This window comes from Rhea americana, unplaced genomic scaffold, assembly GCF_003343005.1.
Source record: "Rhea americana isolate MKP2758 unplaced genomic scaffold, rheAme1 scaffold_35, whole genome shotgun sequence".
NCBI classification, from domain to species: Eukaryota; Metazoa; Chordata; class Aves; order Rheiformes; family Rheidae; genus Rhea; species Rhea americana.
The window spans coordinates 6,053,856-6,072,433 of NW_028186479.1; the positions used below are offsets into that span (position 1 = coordinate 6,053,856).

General features: G+C 45.0%; 1 protein-coding gene across 2 annotated transcripts in view; it reads right to left on the reverse strand.

Moving 5' to 3' along the window:
* LIMD1 (LIM domain containing 1) overlaps positions 1-18,559 on the reverse strand; it is a 34,170-nt gene extending 15,611 nt beyond the window's left edge. Inside the window, exons 1-3 of one of the 2 annotated variants that reach the window (XM_085311887.1) lie at positions 18,464-18,559; positions 16,750-18,259; positions 5,591-5,692 (exon numbers count right to left, since the gene is read on the reverse strand). In XM_085311887.1, coding sequence (XP_085168013.1) covers positions 5,591-5,692; positions 16,750-18,133 — 1,486 coding nt within the window. In that variant the 5' untranslated portion in view covers positions 18,134-18,259; positions 18,464-18,559. The other variant, XM_085311885.1, reaches the window with a different exon arrangement.
* Between the last annotated feature and the right edge of the window lie 19 nt (positions 18,560-18,578).

An 18,578-nucleotide genomic window follows, 5' to 3' on the forward strand; every position in this document is an offset into this window, starting at 1 on the left:
TTTTTGAGGGTTCTTTTTAAATTTACTTCCACAGGCAGATATTTTTACTGAAATGGCAGAAACAGCCCAAAGTCTCTTTTTTCCTCTCGCCCTCTACAAAAAGCTACCCTGTTTGCATGTCTGCTTTGTAACAAACAAGAAGATAAATGCCAAAGTAATAATTCTAAATCTGTTGTTTCGACTTCTATGCCAAAATTTCTCCATTGCATACCAGCGGCTCAGATAAAACAGTAAATTCTTCTTCCTGACAACTCAAGCCTGTACCATACACATAGCTCTGTTCAACAAATTGCTCTTGTCTATCATTTATCTCTGAACATATGTATCTCAGAAAACAAAGAATCTTGGAAATTTAGTTCCGTGAGGTATTGTTTCCCCCCGACACCTTGGGTAGACCCTCTCAGCTTTCTGTATCTGGGAAACCAAAGCAGTATTTGGACGCAAATCCAACTACGAACAAAATTAGAAATCCTCACGAAAATGAAAATGGCAAGATAGCAGATAAAAATATCTGGAGGACAACATGCTTTACCTTAAAAGGTAATTTTGTATATTTTATTTATTGGAGTGCAGATATTCAGTGTTTGTTCCATGAGTGCAGAAATGTTAGGATTGAAATCACAAGAAACCTTGACTTCTCAAAGACAGTCTGTACTGGATGGTATCCAAGATGAACTCCTCTTGATYTTAAAAACACAGCTCAACTACTCACTTTTCAGAAAGAAGCCAGAGCCTCCACATATGCTGCTCAAGACGTGCTTTGCAGCTGGGCAGACAACATCGTTCAGGGAAATGTTTGTTTTTCTGGCGGTTAAAAGTCTCCTCGTATTTACCCCAGTGGTATCATAGGACGGATCCCAGAAGGCCTGTAAAGAGGCACGTGCTCCCCGTGCTAATGACAGACCCGTGGGCACTGCATCTGCATTGTGGTCGATGTCCTGAAAGAGAGAAATAACCTAAACCTGCAAGGGGGCCGGTGGGGAGCGGGGATTCTTCTTAGGTATCCTCCACTACCTTAGGTGCCCTCCACTACCTCAGGGCAGAACCGTTCATACCATCCCAGACATCAGTTAAGCAGCTGAGATCCAGCCCGTTTAATCAGAAAGTCAACTCAGTTACACCTTTACAAACACAGCAGACCCGGCTGCAAAGCACGCTGCTGGAAGGGAAAAACGCGAACACACGCCCTACTTCTCCTAAGCACCTTAAGAAAGCTTTAAATCACTGCAGACTGGACACAGGAAACTGCCCTTTTAAGTGAGGATTTCTTCCAAGTGSGATTTGCTGGCAGCCTTGCCATTCATGTACAGATGCGAGGAAAAACACACCTACGACGAGGGCCTCACTCCAGCGCTGCCTTCCTTCAGATACAAGGAAGTCCTGCAACACCAACACACACCTTCCTCTGCCTTTTACTTTTTACCAAGGAGGTAAAAAGTGCTTGTGTTCCTTAGCACAGTCAGGCCACTGCACAAATGGGAAGGACTTGAGCTTTCTTAAGTAGTTTCCTGTACATAATAAGCCAAATTATGCTCTCATTTATACTCCTGTAAGCCCAAGTGAAACTTGTGACTTGGCTCCAGGTTTACAGACAGTTTTCTGGGGGCAGCACATGTAAGTCGGCCTCTCTGGAAGTCACTGGGAGCTTTGCCTTAAGATGTCACTGGGAGGAGAAATGGGCCTATATTGAGCTTCTAAAACAGGTTGAAATGTAGGAATAACATTTACTGCTTAACAATGTAAAGTCCTTTTCTCRATTGTAATATAATTGGGAACAATTTGCAACAGATGCTGAAAAGCTGGTCTAAATGGCAAACCAACAAGTAAACAACAGTACTAACATTGCTGGACCGCAGTGATGGGTAGGGCTGGAAAGAGAACGGAACAGCGCTCCCAGAAACGTGCAACATCTGAAGCGCGTTTCCTTTTCTCTTGTACCAGCAAATCGCCTGGGAGTGGAGAGGGAAGGGGAGAAGTCATTTCCTCGATGTGCAGAGTATGGCCCTTTTTGTTATTGTTCGCTTGCCAGTGAGCGGACTGAAAAGGAAAGAAGCAAACACATCCTTGAAGGTACCATATGCTTATTCTGAGCAATTAGAAGAGATGCTCTGGGAGGAGAGGAAGGAAAAACAAAATTCAATATCCTCCAGCAGGGCTCTACTGAAACCCACTGCAACACGGCCACTAAGAGGAAAAAAAAGCCAGACTGGCCCTGAGCCCTGGGAAATGCGGGACACACGCAGCAGCTTGTCAGCAGCACCTTGCCTCCTGCTCTTGCCCACTTCAGAGCCCAGTTAAGTGGGGAGGTCGTACGTTGTAGCATCGCTGCCAGCACACGTTCCCTGAGAAACGGGTTGGCTTAATGCTTCAGATCTGCTAACTGGCTCTCCTCCACTTGCTCTGCAAGATGTCAGCATTCAACTTCCAGCAGAGCCTTTGGCATCACGACTTTTCTCTCTTTTACTGCGACCCACCTTCCAACAGCCTGTACCTTTGGGGACAGCAATGAACCAGGACCCACATCTGCGTAAAAGGATAAAATCATTCCTCTTCCACAGAGGGGACATCACCAAGTGTCACTCCTGGCAGCAAGATCTGYGTATGCACACGCATGCCTGAATGACCCGCTACAGCCACGATCCCCTCCTGGTGTAGGAAGTGTCCCGGCACTGTTCGAGGAAGGCACAACCCCAGCAAGGCTCGGGCCAGCCCATGCACACCGCACAGCACGCACCACACAAACTACTGCCCCAGAGCGACTGGGAGAACTGGCCACAGTGAGGGTAAGGCAAAGCCAGCTATGTGTGCGCCTCACTGCAAACGAGTGGATTTTGGGAAATCTGTTTCTCTCTGGTTTGCTGACAGTAGTTGTGTTTTCTACCACAATGTTCCAGGGCATTGAGAAAAAGTAAGATTTCTGTCCACCCCCTGCAGCACACAAATTGCCTAAATATATTGTATGTTCAATACATGTAAAATAGTAGATTTAGACTGATGGCTTTCCTTTCCTTTTTCTTCTCTCATAATGAAATACAGTATTTTCTATCATTACTCCATTTTTTAACCAGCAGCATTCCCTTTGAAATCCTTTGCCCTAGCACATCTCCAGAGAGTCTTCAGTTACTACCCAGGTAACAGGGAAAACCAGCTTCACCTTGTTAAACTAACCTTTGAGTATGGCTAAACTAAGCTTCTTTCCCTTTTTCCAGTTTCATCTAAAACACAAACTATTTTGTCTTGGAAAATTTTGGAAASGGTTGCCTTTTAGAATAAGCAGCTAATAGAATAAGCTGCTGTTTCAGTCCTCATCAACCCCCTTCACTAGAAAAGGGATTAAGTTGTCTCTTAACCAAACACCTATAAACATAAATGGAAGTAAATACTTATACCTCTGTAGTGTTGGTCTCTAAATAAAGAAGGTAAAGCCAGTTCTAAAATCTACACATTTATTTCTAAAGCATCAATTGCACAGTGGTAATTTTAGAAATTTAAGACAGCTTGAACTTGCTGTTGAATTATTTTTAACAGAAGATTGGTGTGAAAGGGTAATTTGGAGGCTTTCTGAACACAAAGGGTAAAAAGTTGCTGAAGTAAAGCCCTGGGATGGAGCCACAAATTCTCACTGTGGGAAAAGATCTCAAATTAATTTAAAAGAGACAAAAGAGCAAGCTGCTGACTTCTGAGCCTCTAGGAAATTGCCATCACCTGCAAACACTTCTTTTCTTTCAGTTTTCCTGTCTTCAATCAGATGACAGGGAAGTGCTCTACTGAAAACATAGGTTAGGGAAGGCAGTCATTGTTGGACGGTTGGGAAGCAAGCAGAGTTCAAGGTTCAAGTATCATTAAATAGCACACACACCTTTCTATATTTGTTCCAACTTTACAGCTCCAAATAAAACATTCCCTCGCAGTCCTGACAAGTTTACAATTCTGAACACAACACAGGAAAAAAAAAGTTCATCTTGGGAAAACCAAACTGATATAAACAAATCACCAGATGGATTATTATTCTTGCTGCTGCCATGTATATATATATAGCTACACTTCTACAAATATGCTACTAGCCCCAGAGTAAACATAACAGAATACAAAAAACACTGTGTTACAAATACAGCCAGGAGTGGCATCAAGAGACTTGGGTGCTCATCCTAGCTCCATCACAGACTTCCTTTAAAAGCCGCTTAGGAGAATTCATACACTGAAGCACACTATAAGCTCCAGCAAGCTTCAGACTATGTCTTGGGTATGAAAAGCAGTGTGGAGTTTCACCAGGCTTGTTTAACTACTTAGTAGGGTTTGTAGGCAAATTTTGCAGAGCTTGCCATCCCTGCTCCTATTCTGATACCACTAGCAAAATAACCAACTGAAAGGAAGCAGGCAGAGACAAGCTGTTGGTCTCCCCATGGCTCAGTTTCTCTGTCTGTGCAGCTTAAAAAACAAAAAGCAAGATGTGTCACGTGGCTCATTCATGCTAGTAAATGCTTTGACAAGAAGTCCTCAGAAGGACAAAGCTATTACAGCTGGTAAAAATCACGTATGAAGTAAAAACACAGTGACGAAAAACCATAGTGCTTCAAGGGCAGCAAGGTGAGGAGTGTGGGTGCCACATGAGCAATGTCTATAAATAAAAACTATTGTCGTTCTTCCTTTCACCATGCTCTCATTTTTGGCACCCAGCGGGACAGTCAGCCATTTCAGTGACCRATAGTTTTTGCCAGGCACTTTCTTTGGAGATAGTGTCACAGAGATACAGATTGGAGCCTCCCACACATACCACATGCTACACATACAACAGGACCATGCTGGAGACATGCAGCAGGATCAACCTTGCTTGTGCCAGCTAGAAAACAGGCATTTGGTCCGAGCTGCTGGTCCAGACTCCCTTTGAGGGGAAGGAGCTACATCCTAAACCCAATGTCTAAGGCAGGCAGATGAACCGCTCTCTCTGGACAGGCTCTCAGGCCAGACAGCACACTAGACTAGGCAGAAACTTTTTAGGCTAAACTAGCTGAGCTGGCTGCCACCCCACAGCGACTTAGCTGAGACAGGAGAAATGAAAGCAAGAGAAAAACTGTCTCCCCTTACAAAAGGTTGCATCTTACTTTCACAGAGCTGCTGCCACACACATCTGGCAAGCCCACAGAGACAAGCAAGGTATTCATAGTGGTGTCTCTCTTTTGGATTCACAGATTGCAAGGGCTTTAAAGTCTGACTTGCCAAATAACAAAAAATAAATCTAAAAAACAGTTATAGTTATAGCATATTTACTGTCACTTTAAAAAAATACTCTCATAAATAAGGAAATGTGGCTATACCGAGACACAAAGGAATGAAAATAACTGTCCTCCATACCAGAAAGCTGAAGGCAGACATAATCCAAAATATCTTTTCTACATGCCTTGCAAGAATCTATTCAAAAACAAAGAGTGAACACCACCACAAAGACATACAGCTGAAACAAACTCCATCTGGCACATAATTGAATAACCGCTTTTTTTTTTCAAAATCAGAAGAATGTCGATCCAGAAGAATTTGCCACAGCTCTACTCAAACATGGCAGCAAAGGCAAGCTGGGCAAGGCAGTACTTACTGCAGGCTCCGCAGGTGAAACAGCCGTCGTGGTAGAGATTGCCCATTGCCTGGCAAGCCTGGTTGGCTCCATACACACCTTTGTTGCACTTCACACAGGTTCCTAGAAGGGACAAGATACAACAGAGGTCAGCAGTGGGGTTTAGCAACACAGCTGGTTCATGCAGAGGGAGAGGTGAGCTGGTGGCATGAGTAATCACACCTGCAACTCAGATTGAATTTAGGACCGGACAATCCAATGTAGGCACAAGATGCAGATGACATCAGAACTGCTGCTAACAGCAGACCTTCATAGCAAAATCCTTTTGCAAATAAAGTGACTAGAGCAACAACAGGYTCAGAGCCTTATTTGGCTACAATTACATCCCCTTCTTTCTCCTGTACATTTCCGAAACATTCATACACATTCAGAAATACTTAATGACCCTTGCAGAAGCCTGAGTGGTAGCAGGCGGTGTTCAGGGCTTTTCCTCTGACTTAATGCATAATATAAGTTTGTTGGTGGCAACCAACAAGAGGAAAATACAATTCTTTACATAGTCCCTTTAAATCTTTTTGTATTTCAGACTCTTGAGCCTTCTGCTAAAAGCTCCAAATTTCTAAAAATTTCTTACTAAACTAAAAGGGGATTGACTATGTGAAAAATCTACCTCTCTTCTTTCTCCTAACCCATGTCAGAAAAAGACAGCTTTAACACAAATACTACCTACAGATAAAGYATCCTGTTCCAGATATTCTCCTAGATCCTTGCAGGATAACGAACGAAATAAATCTGTTTTAAAGAGCACGTATTTGCTGGCAGCAGCAGTGCAAGCTAACATGGATCTGGTTCTCAGATAGCCCATGGGATGAAGGAGGCCCAGGGCAGGCCCGTGTGGATCAACTTTTTGAGTCAGGATGGATGCAATCGTAAATGCAGCTCAGAGCTGCAGCAGCCACCCTACAGCCCTTTCACTCCGCCAGGGAAACACAACATGCAGATGGGACTCTCTTACTTGGGAGTGGTGGGGAAATGTTTGCCAAATGCGGTGGCCAGGGTGGGGACAGGGGTGAAATAAGCCATAAATAAATAAATAAATTTCCCACATGGCAAAATAAGCCAGGCCCTTTCCAAGGCTGTCGTGACCTCCTCTCCTTCAGGAGAAAGCTCAGGCTGCAGATAGCTGAAGGGCACAGCAGCCAAACAAGCTGGCAGCTCTGCACCTAAATGGGACCGTCCTCCAGGAAAGATACCGCTACGTCCTCTGCACTAGCCACCCCAGCAACGTGGGGGGAGAGCTGSGGGGAGGGGGTGTGTGACTCCCAGTCATCCACTGTCAGGGAGGAGAAAATCATTGCTATCGTGTTCTTTGGTGGCTTGAGAGCTGGCACCCACCTCACTGTGCTCAGACCACACAGAGGAGAGGCAGAGAGGGCTGCCAGAAACCACCACTGGTGGCTGGGCCGAGGAAGTCCCTGTCCAAGTAAAAGGACAGGGCAAGCTAGTCTATTTACCTAGAGCATTACCATGTGATTGTGACAGACCAGTTTTAAAGCCCTTTAATCACCCTTTAACTATCTCTAAATTAGCTACTGACATTTGCTTTAATTCGTGTTTACTTCAGCTGTCTCTATTTTACCCAAAATGGGCAGCACAAAGGGCAGATACAAAGATTGCCTTCTCTCGCTGTTGCACAGCAAACTTTTGGATGTAACTTCACCTCCTGGTCTCTTCTTCCACTGCTGGTCAGTCTGATTTACTCTGACTACTTGGAGTACAGGGATTGTCAGTCACATCTCAYCTGTACTGGCCCAACACAAGGGAGAGACTGATCAAACTAGAGATCCTTGGTCATGCTGTGGTTAACAAAACTTCACTTCTTTTGGGGTACTGCAAGCTCCAAAGTAATCAGAAAGGTTTGGTCCATGTCAGGAGAAAAAACAAGACAGCATGGAAAAGTAACTCTCCATTCTGGCAGAACCATGCTGGCAATCAAAGTTTGAGAACGATTTCCTCCTGTAGCAGATACCTGTGATAGTTTTCACACTGCAGTGATAAAAATGCTCAAGACCCATTTATGGTAGCACGTAGATGGTTGCTGAAAAGCAGACACTTAATTTTCCCAGTGCAGACATGCCTTTCTTTAGTGCAGCTGTATATGTGCGTTCAACCAGAACACTGAAAACTGTCACTAATGTGGCTCCAAGCTCCACTCCACTGAGAGCCAGAGCCCAAACTGACAAAAACCTGAAGGGAAGGCTGAAAAGAAATAAGCAGTCTATTTTGTCCAAAACAGACCCGAACTGACATATGAGCTTGGCTGCAGGCCCACCCCAACATGCAGAYTGGCACAAAGTTTGCAGAACTAGCTGGTTCTTCTCTGATCAAGCAGATTCTACTCAGTTATTTACTGAAACAAACATCTGAAGAAAGCAAATGCATTCAAGAATTAAAGATAAGTTATGCAGGCATTTCAAAAAAAAGTGAAGGCAGAAAAATATGGTTTTTCAAATACATGTTTTCTCTCATAAATGTGTACATTCTGCTCCAGCCCAATATATTTTGCAATCATCTGACACAAAAACTACAGRCTGGCTCGTAAAATTGCCTATCCACTGCAACAATGCACAGTGGAAAGTTCTGAGAGCAGAAAAACTGCAGATTTTGCCGCTTAAAATCTTCTTTCCATGGCATTCCCAAGGCTTTCCACAGAAACTATGTATTTATTGTACTAAAGTGCCTACATTTTCCCCTTCTTCATGCCAACAAGCAGCTGCTCCAGAAAATCACCAGCGCGTTCCAATTTCCTCCTTTCCAGAAAGCACCCGGCCGAGTGACGATACTGAATATGTATGAGTAGTAACATGAATTAAGAGGCAGAAGGCACAACAACCGAAGCCTGCATGCCTTTCTCCTTCATGTCATTGGCACGTCTCCGCAAAAGGGGCGGTAACCCAGCAGAGTGCTGGCACACAACGTACCCCAGCAGCAAGTCCGTTTTTTGCAAAAGTCTGGCTCCAGCCAAAACAAGAGCAAGAAAAGAGAAGGAGCCTCTCTGCCCTCCCTCTCAGAAAAACTCATCAAATGCCAGATGACCCATCTTGGGAGGAATATTAAAATGCCACTGTGATTCAAGCACCTGGAGCGTCAGACACTGCGCAGTAAACGGGAAGAGCTCAGCAGCTGACGACAGCCGTTGAGGTGTCCTGGCGCAGGCAGACCGGGCCAGCATCCCCGTCCGGCACCGAAGCCGCTGCCTGATGGCTGCAAACGTGCTGGCAGGCATCAAAACCCACTTTAAAAATCCTGTAATGTGAAGCCTACAGAGAGCAGAAATTACCTCTGCTTATCCTCTATCTAGCCTGGAAAAATCCTTCATTCAGGCTTTGGAGGGTAGGGACTGTCCACTTGTTTCCCCCCAAGGGGCTATTCCTGCTGGATGCTGCAGGAGCTACCCTAAAGGCTCCCTCAGCTCTCAGAGCCATAATAATCCTTTCCTAAACCTCCAGACCCACCTACCGATCCATCATTCCTTCTCCCTTCCTTTATCTCACAGTGTATGTCCTATTCCATTTCCTGCATAACCCTTTTATTTATTTCTTTAAAAATTTCAGCCTCTAAAATAGGGAAAATAGAAAAAGTCATATAATGAAAAGGCTTTTAAAATAAATTGATGTTGTCCATAAAGATGCAATACATCAATTGCTTCACTACGCATTAACCAACCACACTATAAATATTTTAAAATGTCTTATGGCAAGGTTTTAAATGACAAGTTGACAAATGAAAAATGGTGTTGGGACAAGTCTCTGCACAGTTTGTTGTATTGTTTCTTCCATCTGCTAAATCTTACTTAAAAGTCAATTAAACCTTGCTAGTAACTGGCATTATTCTAGAAAGTCTTTGCTTCTTCCAATTTTAATACTCCTCAGTATTATTGGCAACACACTTGAGCCTTCAGCTCTGACTCTTAGCCCACCCCAGCCTGAAAGCGGAAAAAAGGTGATTTTTATTGATTTTTCCCTCTACTTTTTTCAGCTCTCTTCCTGCTGCCACAATGATCCTGTTCTTTCAGTTCAGCCTATGCACAGAAAAAGAAATACTTGTTGCAGGTGCCAGTCAGTCGCCGAGCTCAGCAGCGTCTGTGCTACGCCAACCTGATCAAAGGCAGACCAGCAAAAGCAATATCCAACCCCAGTCCATTTCAAAACTGTATTTATGCCCTGCTCCATGTCAACTCTAACTACTATTTTCTGAAACAGTGCTGAGCATGCTTTTTACTAGCCAGTGAGTTAAAATGTCATCAACATCAATACAGCTGTACATGCCACTGATGCCAGTCAGCAGCTCTGGGTAATTTTCTTGGCGTAGTGTAACTTTTAGTAAAAACTTCTATCCTCGGCTTGCAGCAGATGAATTCTGAATATGCATGCCTTAGCCAGCTGCCCAGTTCCTGCAGTTGGTTGCTTTGYCGCACAAAACAAGTGCTTACAAGAGCCAACTTGAGCATATACCCCATCTAAAAATAAGGCCTTTAAACTTGCATAGTGTATTAAAATGTGGGAAGAAACGTAAGGCTTCTCTTTCATCCACATTATGACAAGCCTGAAAAAACCACGCACGCGCAGCATTGGCAAATTCACACTTGAGCGCACTGGCAGAATGGCAGCCAGATTTGGAAAGGAAAGGGATGTAAACTGCTGATTTCAGTTCAATTTCTGCTGGTAGGGCAGCTCGGCCCCGGACAACAAAGAAACCTCTGTTCATTTAGCATCATGCGGCATCATGTGAAAAGCAACTGCCCAAGTTACATCTGAGCTTCTGAACAATAGGACCTTTGGGGCACAGCTGGCCTGAAAACATGCCTTGTAAGCTGTGTCCAAACTCTTATCATACTGGGTTTCATCACTGCAGATCACAAGAAGCACTGCCACCAGAAATAGCCTCAGCTCACGARATCAAACAGGCCAGAAGCAGCACTTCGAGCGCTGTCAGAATTGAAATCTAATCCATCCTTCAATCTGAAATGTCAGTCCCACCTTGAAAGTCCAACAGCTGGATTTATATTTGCCACAGATTCAAAGGCTCCAAAGACAATATTTCTCCTCAATGTTGTTTTTCACATTCACTGGAAGGGCTTATTTACTTACTGTATTGCTAGGATTTTAATGCAAAGAATGCTGAACAACAGCWTTTTCTAGGACTGGCTGGAATGATTTCCTTCTACACACCAAACAAAGACAACAGTTTCTTCATTACCCTCTTCTTAGCAGAGTCTAGAAGAGCCGAACTTTCCTACACATGCTCCTGGTTGGGTTTCCTAAGACCCACTTAAGTTTAGAGAACCAAGCGTGATGGAATGAGTATTACCATTCCAAGGACAGGCCACATTTCCTTGTTACCTCAATCCAGTCCTTGAGAAGACAAATGCACTGGCAAGGTAAAGGGTAGAGTCTGGTGGTATGTGTCTGCACACACAGCTAAGCCAGAGATATCCCTTAGAAGAATAAATCTATCCCACTCCTTTTATGAAAGGCACACATTCCTGTAGTAAGTTTGATTCTTCTTCAACAGATGTAACTGCAATAGCTTTTACAATTACCTTCCAGCCTCAACTATAGAGGGGTCAAAACCTTTCAAAATCATAAGGATTGACCCTAAAGAACACCCAGTTGCACATGGAAGAAACYGCCACAGTCTTTGCATGTAAATATCTCCACTATCACCTTTCCTATCTGCCCAGACATGCACACAGCTAATCTAGAAGTATACCCTGCTCCCTCTGAGCTCTAACCCAGCTCCTCTCTTGCCTTGCTCCCATTTCATGCTCCAACAAGGAAGATAYGCATGAAGCTACTCTTGAAGACCTATTCCATAAGAATCCAGTCCTCAGAAAAACTGTACACTTAATGACTTCATCATGTCATAATTAACATGTCTAGTTATTTTGTTTTTGCTTCACACTTTCCATAAAACTTGATGCAATCTTCTTGTGGCTCATCTTAAAAAAAAAATCACCTCTACATTAAACTCTGAATTCAGCGTGGCAGGGATGACCCCTTCCTACATACTTTGTATCTTGGTGAACTGTTGCTCATTACCCTGCAATCACACTCCCAAACAGTTGATTTCAAGTAGATCTGGATGCCTGTGTGAACATCGAGTGCCTGGAAAACATGGCAGTCTGGCTTCCAGTCATCATTCAATCTCATCACTCATATCAACCTCATATCATGACTCAGTGATAGCAGAGATGTGCAGGTACTTCTCTGCCCAAAGAATTAAGAGTCAGTATGTGCAATTTTTCTGGACTGTTTTTTGTGTGAAACATTCTTGACCCCTCAACTTTGCTGCACTGCAGACAGTCATGTACACAGTGCCAGAGAAATGTAAAATGCCATCAGGTTTACGTCAGTGACATTTTAAGTACCTTATAATGATAAAAGAGATTATGTTAACTCCAGTGCAAAATGAGTTAGGTTCCTTCTTACTTTCAGTCTCCATTGCAAAAGTCTTCTCCCTAAAAGACCTATTGATCCTCTGCCTGCACTCCTTTCTTTTTCTCTCCTTTTAGAGTGGATTTTTTTTCTTAACTTGCAAATCCAGCTGAGCTTCCAAGAGCCCCAAGGGGAAGAGAGGCACAGATTGCTTTAATCTTAAAGAGTAATATCCCAGACAAATATTTACTTGCTTGCTTCCTTGCAGTGAGATAAGCTTTGCATTCTGTACACACTCATGTGCTGCGATCCTCCCAGCTTTCCCCATTCCACCATGACTCCCCTCTCCCTGCACACAGGTCTCCTTCCAGCTGTTGCATTCTCCCAACAACAGGTAGAGAACAACGTGTTCACTTGTTCCCAATGGAAAAGATGCTGTTAGAGAACAAGCCTCAGAAAAAAAAAATCTAATTTCAACCAGAAAATTCTCCACTCTGCAGTCCTGAAATTATTCTTTGGTGCATGGTCATCAGTAGGGKTTGGTAGAGTTTGCAAGCACATATAGCCTTAAAGTTAAATCTGCTGCTGTTTCAACAGTGGTAACACGGTCACTTCCCTATGCGTAAGACTGAAAAAGTACCACCGGCCTTCAAGCTAATTATACCCAGTCATATGTGCTAGGGTTCCTTGTCTCCACTGGGGTTAAATGTTCCGCCTGCAGTTCTGCTCCTGTGAAGGGGAAAAGAAATCAGCAAACTTTTTGAGATCTTCCCTGTTTTGACTGCTAGGAAGTATTTCAGCTGCAAAACAAGATGCCTAGGGCCTTCCTAAGATATGTGCAGTTTATCAGCTCTACTCTAAGTATAAATGAAAGAGGTCAGAATTTAACACCTAACAAATATTTATAACACAAAACACATCTATGAAAATTGTTTTCAAAAGCTCCTGGTAACAGTGTAGTTTATCAGGCTGAAATTTCCATCTGTCTGTATGGAAGAAGCACTAGTAAAAACAGGATTCTGTATGTTACACCTGAAAAAGTTTCCATCTGTGCCTGCAGACCAAGGAACTGTTCTACAAAAGTGAACGGTAAAATTTCTATAGCCCTCACTACCTCACAGTTAGGCCTGCACGGGCATGAGCCGCATTCCTGTATCAGGTTACCTCTATGCAGCCCAGGCTGACACTCAATTTAGTGTGCACCTGCTTAATTCTCACCTAAAAAAAAATAGTCCTTCGGTAGTCCTTGGGATGTTACCACTTCATCTAACTGGAAACATTTGCTTTGCCCTGGGTGGTGCTGGTGTAGGACTAACAACTCCCCCAGACACTCCTATTTAATTAATCTTCCCAATCACCACATGGAAATTAAGGCTGGTACATCCAAAAGAGCATAAGCAATTCAGGCAGCCATGGAAAGTCAGTGGGATTCAGATACCTCATTCCTGGATGTTCCCTGGAAACTGTACACCATAAACCTGAATACAATCAAAGCTGGTTTCCAGAGGCACCTCCCAGGGATTTGGGGCCCTTTCTCTGCTGCTCTGGGAAAACGCCTCTTCAGAAAGTGATTTAAGAATTTCCTTCCCCAAGCATAAAAACCTGGGTAGCACCTGAGACTCGCTATGTCTGCCTCCAAAAGCTCACATAAATCAAGACAGCACTTCAAAAGCATTCTTGCCCAGATTCCTTTAGATACACATGTAGGTTTGATTTATCCCATATTGCTCACACATATGCTGTTATAATAAAAATGGAAAATTCTTGGCTTTGTTTGCTTCTTTCCTTTCACTTATCATACGCATTTTGAGTAGACAAATGTATTGTGTACAGTAAGCTTGTGCTGACAAATAGCCAGACTGTTACTCTTTAACATGTCATCCTACCTATACCATGCTTAGTTTATCCTTTTTCAGGTTTTCATTTACAAACATTTGTTTTCACATAGTGAAGGAATAAACAGCTCCTTTACCAGGTCCAGAACTGTTCAGGATTAATATCTAGTCCAAACAGAGACAGAATAAAAGAACAGATCTTACTAAGATAGATAGATCTACCTTAAAAAAAAGAAAAAAAAAAAAAAACTATTTGTCCCGAGAGCAGCGCCCAAGATTAGGAGAGTTGAAAGCATTTTAGATAAAACAGTTTGGTCATTTACACTTCAATTCTAGTTTCACTTCCTGGCTCTGATGCACTACAAAGCTGTTGCATTAGAGTTCACAGAAACGTGGGAGGAATATCTGAAAAAAAAAAAAAGTGATCCTTTTTATCGCTATTATATATATAAAAAAAAGTCCATGTTGAAGTTTAGTAATTTGAAGGTATAGCTTAGTAACCACAGATGCAAAAGATCACCTTGGTCCTTTCTTCTTCCAAAGGAAGTAAATTTGAGTAACAGTGAAAAAATGAAAACAGAAGATAAAAAGAAGAAGAGAAGGGCACAGATTTAAAATACCTCTGTACTATCCCTTTCTTTTCCCTTGGTCAGCCACAGGGTGTCTGCTGAGTCTTCTTCCATAGAGCTGAGATTTTACCAAACTTTATTTCTTCCTTTATCATGATTGCATTTTTTTCATTTTTCACTCTCCCTGTCCTTCTTCACTCTTCTTCCCCACTAATTGTTGCAAAGCACCTGTACTAAATACACATGGGTGTAAAACCTCCTGGCAGGAATATATCAAAAGATCGCACAAGGAATAAGGCAGCCTCCATTTCTTCTCCCACCCCAAGTTTCTGATTCAGGTAATTTAGCAGGCTGACCAGCAAGACTTCAGGTTGCCAGAATTACTACTACTTCGTTGCAGACTTCCTGAGAGATAAAGGAGAGATAAAGTGCTGCTACCACTTATTTTGTGACAAAAATGTAAAAATAATCTAACCACCAATTACATCCTGTCATGCACACTTTTTCCTAGGGACTGAATGGGGCTTATAGGGTTGAAGGGACTCCTGAAAGCTATCCAGCAGAGTAGAAGGCTGCCTATCACACAACAGTCAGATTTCAAACTCTCTCTCTCTCTCTCTCCAAACTCATGTTCCTAATCAGCTCCTTTTCAAATGAGTTCAGCATCTCTTGGGGTGAGGTTCTCTGAGTTCATTCAAGCTGCATGCTCCCTGCATGGTACATAAACCATCAAAACACATTCCCAAGCTGGAATAATCCAAGTAAAGCAACTTTTCAGGTCACTGTTCTGCAATAAGTAAAACCATAGCTGCCCTGTTACAAGGTTAAATTCAATCTCAAATATTAAACTGAATAATCACAGCAAAGCCATCTGCAGGGGACTATCGTAACTATAGAGGCAGTCAGAAACACTTTTTTTATATGCAGTTTGCAACTAATTATTTAGAGTTCCCTTCAATTACATTAATGAAGCATAATGTAAAGTTAAAGGCAGCAACATGCTTTCTAAGGGTCACTGATGTATGTACAGACCACTGCTGCTTTACTCTGCAATCATTGTGGATGGGAAGCAAACAGACTATATGCCACAGGACTCACACAGTCTGAGATGCAAACTGATTCTCTGTATTAGGCTGAAGAGTTTAATCTATTCTTGCTTCTACTTTTGTGACTACAGAGCTAAAATCATGAGGAAAATATACACTAGACCTGCTCCTGTCATTAGTTAAACTAACAGAATTCTCATCCTTCCTAGCAAAAGTAACACCAGGTTTCCCGTTTCCAGAGAAGTGAATGGCTGAACTATCTGCTCTGCCGTTACACTACAAAGTGGCCACAAGAGACAAGGGAAAGAAAACACCCCATTTGCCATTGACTTCTGTGATAGTAAATCAGTTTAAGCCAGCAGGGCATTTAATTTTCTTTTTCAGAAATCCTCCCATGTAAGCAGGCTCTTTTCATCACAAAATGCCAACCTACCATCTGGTGGTGGTCTGGATTACTTGTGGACCCGAGATTTGGTGTGAAGTGCATCTACTGCCTGTTTTCCAGAAGTACTCAGGATCTGCTCACCCACACAGAGTTGATGGGAACTGACTCTTGGTGGGGGACAGGAGGGGAGGGAAGAAAATCTCCATCAGTTTGAGAAAAGAACAACCTTTACATCCTCGGTCAACTTTTTTCAAGAAAAATTCACAGCTGCCCATAGTCAGACCCTCAGAACCTACTTAAGCTGCAATTTCTATGCAAGTCACATAACCCTGGTCACCAGAGCATTTTCATTACACCTGCTGCATGTGGAGCATGCCGCACATTCAATCATGATGGCCTCCGTGGCGTCTACTGTCAAGTGAAGTCCTCCACAGCTTCCCCTGAGCTGAACTGCGCTCTCCAGTCTGTAGGTCCTTATGTAGGGTTTGACACCATCCATTTCTTCAGCAGTCTAGAAAGCTATCTTTCTGTTCAGATATGGTCATGTTACAAACTTCTATGAGACAGAGAATCATGAATATTGTTAAGAAAAGGTAAGTGCCTCCTTAAGGATAATTTCAGAAGATATTGTCTGTTCCAGCTTGTCCTCTGCACTTTCCTCCCTAAAGCTGTCACACCACATTTGCTTTAAAATTTAAGAAGCTGGATTAAAAAAATATTTCATAGGAAAAAGAGCACCAATCCTCATGATAAGTAACAGTTAAATGAAAACACATGAGCAAGTGAAAAAGGGTAACCAAATAAAAGCACCAGGAAAAGGTAACCCTGACAGTGCAAACCCTGCAACACTTAGTCATGAACCATATTCATAACAACTTTTAATTTTGCCTTTCCGTAATTACACTTACCAAAGTAATCAGCCTTCGGACGAGCATCCATCTCCTGCTCCAGACGCTGGGTGAGTGCTTCTAATTTTAATTCAGCGGCAGACGGCCCTTGCTCCTGTGGTGGAAGGAGGGTCTGGCAGGGTAATTTTACTTTTGTTGCCCCAGAGTTTTCCTGGTGTCCGGAGTTGGATGGCAGAGCACTCAGGCCCTCTCTGAAAGGTGGCTTGGGAGCATCTGAAGTCATTGGGCCACGTGAAGCTGTGTTGGAGGTACTCTGCTCAGGGTTTGAGCTGCTGCTGCTGGGCCTGTGATTTTGCCCATGGGCAACAAAACGGCTGGCAGCGTTGGGATAAGCACTGGCTTGCTGATAGTCCAAGCCTGGGGGCCCAGGCACTGGAACTGAGCCAGGAGAGAAGGATGGAGGACCATCGTGGTACCACCGCTGGCCGCAGTCCCTGTTTTTGTCTGTGGCTGGGATATCCACTCCAGCACTTGGACCACGTGAGTCAGAGAGGCCCAAAAACTCCGTGGCAGGCGATGCAGATGAGGTTGAGAAGGATGATGACCGCTGCTGCGGAAGACCTGCTGGTGCTCCCTCTTCAAATCCAATAGAGGAGGATGGAGGGCTTCGCACGTGCGAGAAGGAGGAGGACCGCTGCCCTGCTGATTTGTGCTCTTGGCCCTGGCCACTCCTCTGGCCTTCACTCCCGTTTTCCCAGCTTCTGCGGCCACTCTCTGAAGACTGGTGCTGATGCAGCTGGGGCTCGCCATGGGCTTTCGTAGGGCTCTGAAGCAGCTGATCGCTGGGATGGATGTTTGGCCGCCAATTCCCTGCAGCAGGTTTGGGCAGGGCAAACCCATCTAGATCCCCATCCCAGCTTCGGAGTGCGGCCGGGCCTCCCGGGGCAGGGCAGCCCCCGAGAGCAGGAGGTGGGAAGGGCCTGGGGGTGGCCCCATGGCACCCATGTGCCCCCGGGATGCTATCCTCGCAACTGTACCCACCTGGGTTTGGGGGCTGGCCAGGCAAAGCCACAGAGTGCGGGGGGCCAGCAGGGCTGGCCGTGGTGCAGGCCAGGGGCGGCTTGGCCACGCTGCCACCCGCCTGGGCCCGGCTGCCCTGCGGCCCACCCCAGGGCCCCGGCGCACCCAKCCGCGGGGCACCAAAAGCAGCTCCGCCATTGAGGGAGCCCGAGGCGGCCACCAGCAGCTCCTCTTGCTGCTGCTGCTGCTGCTGGAGGTGGATTTTGGCCATTTTAGTGGCAAAAACCCGCCTGGTCTCCTCAAATTCAGGGTTGTTCCCAGGGGCTCTGTCCACCCGGAAGAGACCATCTTTRGAGGCTTCGTACATGTTGAGATCTTCGATGAACTTACTGGCCTCCAGGCCCAGGTCGTCGTATTTATCCATCGCTGACCGGTCGCGTGTGCCTCCCTGCCTTACCCGAAATCCAGGCTGCCGCCCGGGCCAGGCGCTCGAGCTCACCACGGCATCCCTGCGAGCTCCTCGGCGAGGCGGCGTCGGGAGAAAGAGAGGCTCCAAAGGGGGAAAAAAATAAAATAAAAATTAGAGGAAGAGAAAACAGCGGCTGCTGCGCGCCGTCGGGGCCGCGGCCGCCAGCGGCAGCGGCGGGAACTTCCCTCTCCGCTCGCCCGGCGGAGGCGGCTCCGCACGTGGCGYTGCGGCGGGCAGAGATGGCACCTGGCAGCGGGGCCGGGGCCGGGGCCGGGGCGGACTCACCGGGCGGTGTTCGGCGGCGGAGCGCCCCGCTCCGCGCCCGGCTGCGCCGTCCAACCGCGCCGCTCCGCGCCGTCCCAGGCGGCGGCGGAGCTGAGAGCGGAGGAGGGGGCGGCGG